This window comes from Penaeus japonicus, unplaced genomic scaffold (genome assembly GCF_977035675.1).
Source record: "Penaeus japonicus unplaced genomic scaffold, GWHDUDI00000001_assembly GWHDUDI00000007, whole genome shotgun sequence".
Classification (NCBI taxonomy): domain Eukaryota; kingdom Metazoa; phylum Arthropoda; class Malacostraca; order Decapoda; family Penaeidae; genus Penaeus; species Penaeus japonicus.
The window spans coordinates 32,793,769-32,800,207 of record NW_028234409.1 but is presented as its reverse complement, the minus strand read 5'-3'; the positions used below and the strand labels follow the sequence as shown (position 1 = coordinate 32,800,207).

At 37.5% G+C, this 6,439-nt stretch overlaps 1 protein-coding gene across 2 annotated transcripts in view; it reads left to right on the top strand.

The window, feature by feature from the left end:
* Positions 1 to 6,439, top strand: part of LOC122262676 (uncharacterized) — a 229,610-nt gene extending 223,171 nt beyond the window's left edge. For both annotated transcript variants that reach the window (XM_086538683.1, XM_086538682.1), the window contains 3 exons: positions 828 to 961; positions 4,506 to 4,734; positions 5,615 to 6,439. In XM_086538683.1, coding sequence (XP_086394809.1) covers positions 828 to 961; positions 4,506 to 4,734; positions 5,615 to 5,682 — 431 coding nt within the window. In that variant the 3' untranslated portion in view covers positions 5,683 to 6,439. The remainder of the gene's footprint in view (positions 1 to 827; positions 962 to 4,505; positions 4,735 to 5,614) is intronic.

The following is a 6,439-nucleotide window of genomic DNA, read 5'->3' as shown; positions in this document are numbered from 1 at the left end:
TCATCTTCATCATCAACGCCACCATCATTATCATCATCATTGTTATTATCATTATCATCATCATCACCACTACCACCATCATCATTATCACCACCACCATCATCATTATCATTATCATCATCATTATCATCACCACCACCATCATCATCATCAACCCCATCACCACTACCACCACCATCACCACAATCACCACCATCATCATCATCACCACCATCATCATCATCATCACCACACTTCAGATTAACGAAACTTTTGTTCTGAGATGAATGGGATATCATACTAGTAAGATTTTCGTCAGAATTAATTACATTTATTGGTATCGTTTAAGTACGTATTTGGGATGGAATTAATACCTGTGGATTAATGTGATTAATCCATAGATTTTTATGGAATCTTTTATGTGATTAATCCTACTATAATCCTATCTATAATCTTATCTATTAATCCTTTATCTATCCTTTATCTATCTTTATCTCTTTTCTCCTTTTTCGTTGAATTCGATTGACGGTATATATTATCATTGTTATGTGTCTTAATATTCCGTTTTCTATCTATCTGTCTACGTGTCTGTGTACTCAAAATATGTATATAGATAGATGGATGGATGGAAAGATGATAGATAGATCAATATACAGAGATGGAAAAATAAACATAGATAGATGGAAAAATAAATAGATAGAAAAATAAATAGATAGAAAAATAAATAGATAGAAAAATAAATAGATAGAAAAATAAATAGATAGAAAAATAAATAGATAGAAAAATAAATAGATAGGTATTGATGATACGACAATGCCACACCTAATCCGCCCCCCCCCCCCCCACAGACCCACCAGCCAGAGGCCCCGACATCACCGGAGCTCGCGAGTCATACACAGTTGGACAGCTCCTCCTTCTCAACTGCTCCTCGTCCTTTTCGTATCCGCCCACGACCCTCTCCTGGGTCATCAACGGTCAAAAGGTCAGTAAGCTTGACCCCCCCCCCCCAATCAAGCTCTCTTGAGACTTGGGCGGGCGGGCGGTCGGAGTTGAAAGAAAAAAAAAAGGGCGTTTTCTTTGGGTTTGGCCGGAAGGTTTTCTTTAGCGTTCGCCCTCCTTTTCCTGATTATGTATTCAGGATTATGGATCTAAAGCTATTTAGTTTTAAGTTGTTGTTTTTAAGCCTGTGAGATCACATCGTGACCACGTGGCATCTCATGTATCCACGTGGTCTCCATGTGAGACGTATGTGAGACCACGTGGGTACATGAGATTGCCACGTGGTCACGATGTGGTCTCACAAAGCCGTCTGGTAGAGCAGTGGTTAGCGCGCCGGCCTCATACTCGTGGTCGGCAGATCGAGTCCCGTCCAAGCTCGTGAGTTTCCACTGTCGCCTGGCTGGGCATCACGGACCAAGGACCAAGGACCAAGCTCAGGTCGAGTCAACACTCGTTGGCACACGATCTCACGAGTCAGCCCACGTTGACACAGGCGGGCTCGCTTCTGTGCATATATGCCTGGTGAAGCATCTGCTCCGCAAATCTGGCTTATCCTTATCCTCATTTCTTTTCTTTTTTTATTCACCTTCCAAATATTAATAGATTCACATTCTATACGTTTCAAAAGTATTTGATTAATTCATCATGTAAATCTCCCAGGGCTTTGTGAGCTGAATCAGGGCAGTAAACGCCGTAGATTAAAAAATAACATTATTGTTAAGCAAAAATATTTGTATCATAAAAGGAGCTGTTTGCACAAGCCAGAAGGTTCTATTTGTCTTCGGCACTTTTGTGTACCTCCTTTTTATACGGATTTCATAGGCAAGGCTTACGGATTTCATCGATTTGGTTTTGAGAAATTCCACGTACGCCAGTTGCATGGTGTTATTTTCTTTCTCCTTTCTTCCTTTCTTTATTTCTCTTGTAAACAAGAAGTGAATCCACGTACGCGAGTGGCATGTTGTTGCTGCTGTTTTTTTGTTTTTGTTTTTCTCCTTCCTGTCTATTTTTTTCTCTTACGTTAAGAACGAATGAATGTAAGAACGTGTGTGGCTTTTTGGGGTTCCTTGCTCTAGGTCCCATAAAGGACGGGGTACAGAGAGAGAGAGACAGAGACAGTGCCAGGCAGAGAGACAGAGACAGTGCCAGACAGAGAGACAGAGACAGTGCCAGACAGAGAGATAGAGACAGTGATAGACAGAGAGACAGTGACAGACAGAGGCAAGAAACAGTGCCAGACAGAGAGATAGAGACAGTGATAGACACGGAGACAGTGACAGACAGAGACAGTGACAGACAGAGAGATAGAGACAGTGACAGACATAGAGACAGAGACAGAGACAGACAGAGAGACAGAGACAGTGCCAGACAGAGAGACAGAGACAGACAGACAAACAGAAGCTGAGACAGAGAAAGAAACAGACAGGTAGATAGACAGATACAGAGACATGCAGATACGCAGACAGAAACAGATAGACAGACAGACAGAGACAGAAAGCAGACGGACAGGTAGACAGAGATAGAAACAGAGACAAAGATAGACAGAGAGAAACAGACACAGAGAAAAGGGAATAAATAAATTCGGGAGCAGATGAAAAGAACAAGTAAGAGTCAGAAAGAGAAGCCCCGAAGAAGCAAAAAAAAGTAAAAAAAATAATAATAAAATAGAAACTATATTTATCTAAAAAGTGAAAAGAAAAAAAAATAAAGCAAACGCAGAGAGTAAATAAGAGAGTGAGGGAGAGACACAGAGAGAGAGCGGGAACGAATGAAAAAAAAGTGAGAGAAAGTAAGAAAGAGAAGGAACGAGACAGAAAGAGAGAGAAAGAGAGACAGTCAACGCAAGATAGGACAGCAAGATAAGAATAAGATAGTCTCCCCTCCCAATACACTTACCCCCCCCCCCCAAGAAAAAAAAAAGGAAGCCAAGTTCTTGTCACTAATTAGAAGAAAAAGACTTTAAATTGGAGTCGAAAGGCAAAAAGAAAAATTAATTTACATATTTTATGTGCAGGAAAATTGCAAGCGGGAAGACGTTTTAAGATGTAGCACATTAAAAGATAGATGAGAAAGTTTAAAATAGTGATGATAATAATGATAATATTTTTTTTTTGGTAATGATTGGAATTATATTAACAGCAATGACAATAACAATAATGATAGTGATCATGATAATAATAATAGTGATCATGATAATAATGATAATAATGATCATACTAATAACGATTATATTAATGATAATGATCATGGTAAAAATAGTAATAATCATCAACTACTATTGATAATGATATTGATAATAAAATTAATCTAATGATAAAAGATCAGAAGAAAAGATTGAAAATTCTCATTCGTTAACTTTAGTGTAATTAATTTCTTAATGAAAGTATATATATATATATATATATATATATATATATATATATATATATATATATATATATATATATATATATACATATTATGCTTTTACACATATATATGTACACACACACACACGTATATATATACATATATATATATATATATATATATATATATATATATATATATATATATATATATATATATACGTATATATATATATATACATACATACAGGCACACAGCCTGATCCCCCAAAGGTAGAAGCCCTCATAACATATCCGATCACGTGATCAACATCGGTAAGACGTCATTAACGATGCAGCCCGGATAGTCTGTATGTAATCGTTATGTATCATGACGTCACGCTGGTAATGAGAGACTGTGGTGTTTGTCTCATGCATGCGTTGAGCGTCCTGCAAAACATGCAATGTATTTGCACTTGACCGTGGAAATGTTTTGGCAGACGATCATATTGTTCACAATTTTTTCGTTTAAACCTTGACTTTTTCACTTTTTTTTTCTTTTTTTTCCTTTTATATGTCATGAACCGACCTCAATTACCACACAAAATAAAAGGAAATGATAAAGAAAGAGAGACACAGAAACAAACCACAGCTACACACCACCAGACAGACAAAAAAACACAAAACATAAAAACAGACAGACAAACAAACAAACACAAAACATAAGAAACAGACAGACAGACAAACGAACAAACGTAAAACATAAAAACAGACAGACAGACAAACAAACAAACACAAAACATAAGAAACAGACAGACAGACAAACGAACAAACATAAAACATAAAAACAGACAGACAGACAAACAAACACAAAACATAAAAACAGACAGACAGACAAACAAACAAACACAAAACATAAGAAACAGACAGACAGACAGACAAACAAACACAAAACATAAAAACAGACAGACAGACAAACAAACAAACAAAAAACATAAAAAACAGACAGACAAACAAACACAAAACATAAAAACAAACAGACAGACAAACAAACACAAAACATAAAAACAAACAGACAAACAAACAAACAAAACACAAAACACAAAAACAGACAGACAACCAGAAAGGAAAGAAAAAAACGTAAACAAATCCTAATAAAATGCCTCCATCCCCCCCCTCCCCCTCCGGTGTCCCCCCCAGGCGCTGCGCGAGACGGTGGTGGTGTATCCTGGAGACACGGACAGCGAAGGGCGTGAAGCATCCTGGTCGGGCCTGCAGATGCGTCTTCGGCCGGAGCACTTCCGGGAGGGTGTCCTGGTCCTACGCTGCATAGCTACCATCCTCCACGTGTACAACATATCCTCCGAAATCCTTATCCCTGACTCGAACTACATCCAGAGCGCTCCGAGAGAAGGGGCCTCCACTGCTGGTTGGTCTTTGGCACTCTTTTTTTTTTTTTTTTTTTTTAATGCACATTCGGTTTCTCTACTTCTTTTCTTCTTTTTTTCCTTTTTCATGCTTACTTTTTGATAATGATGTTTCTCTTTAGTTTTTTTTTTTTCATTCTCTTCCGTCTTTTTTTTTTTTTTTTTTTAGTATTTCACTATTTTTACACTTTATTTTGCGTTCATTAAACTAATTGGACAACTTTTCCGAATCCTGGATTACTTTACCATCGAAAATTCGGTCTTGAAAATTTGAATTTCCTTTTTTTTTCTTTCTTCTTTTTTGACAGAATCATATATTCAAGATGGAGGTATAGTATTGTTAATTGACTGGAAAGTTCAATTCGAAGAATAATGAATACAATTTGCTGAGACAAAGGATGTGGTATTCCCGTGATCATATTTTCTTTTTCTTTTTTTTTTCTTAATACGATGTTTTTAATATCCCCGCACTTTTTTTCTCTCTTCAAAGTTAGGGAAGATTGGAGTTCCAAGAGATATTACTTACACTAGACTTTTTCGACCAAGAAAGAAAAACTTTGAAAGAAAAATACCTCAGGGAGACTAAATTGACCTCTAGAACAAAATGTGTATATATATAACTTATATAGCATAAATAACTCCAAAAAATATAGTACGCCATTTTTATAACGATTAGATAATTCTGCTTAGCATATGTACATGTATTCATTCTCCTTTTATACATACAAAGATTCAATAACCTGTATTTGCAACATCCCAAAACAAGTTAAAATCAAAACAAATCAAGCTAAAGCAATAATTAACATTACAAAAGCCATCACGAAGACTGAGTGTAAATCCTTTCTCAATCGTTTTTTTTTTTTTTGTTTTTTTTTCCCTCAGGAGCCGGATCCTCGAGCCTCTTGCTTCCCCTTCTGCTGCTTCTCCCCGGGATGCTGAGGGGAACCTGATGACGTCATTCCGTCGCGGGTATCGTCTGCGTGTGCGTTGGGATGTCGTGTGCGTGGAGTGGAGGCGTGGGAGCGTCTGTGTCTGTTTTGTTTTGTGTGCGTGGCGGTGGGCGCCTTTTTTCCTTGCCTGTCTGTGTAATCACCACACATTATTTAATGACTATAATGTATGTGTAAAGTTTCTATGGCTTTGTCAAAACACTGATTTGTTGTTTATAAAAATAATAATAATTTTTAAAAAATGTCCTTACTTGATTAACTTAATATGCGTATATGCGTATACTTTGAGTTGTAATGATGAGTCGGTGTGTGTGAACGTGTGTATGTGTGTGCGTGCGTGCGTGCGTGTATGTGCGTGCGTGTGCGTGCGTGTGTATGTGTACCACTAACCTCACCCTTCACTCCCGCTTCGCCTGGAATCAAGAAGACGGTTGGAAATACGTAAATACATAAGTATGCAACAATCCTACCGTCTGTCATCCTGTTACCCGTACATGCTGATATGTGTGGGGAAATTGGGGAAATGATCGTCAAAGAACCAACTAACTGTAGCTCTGCAAGTAGATTTAATACCTGTGCCAGGCCTATTGACTGTGTGTAGTGAATGTTCATAGGCAACAATAGGCAGGTGACGTTTTTGTTTCTGTTTCCAAATGTGACCATGTATTAGGTATAACGTCTGTTTCATACCTCACCAAGAACATAAAAATTTAATATGCTGCTGAAACAGTGAACATAAACTGTAATCGGAAGCTTT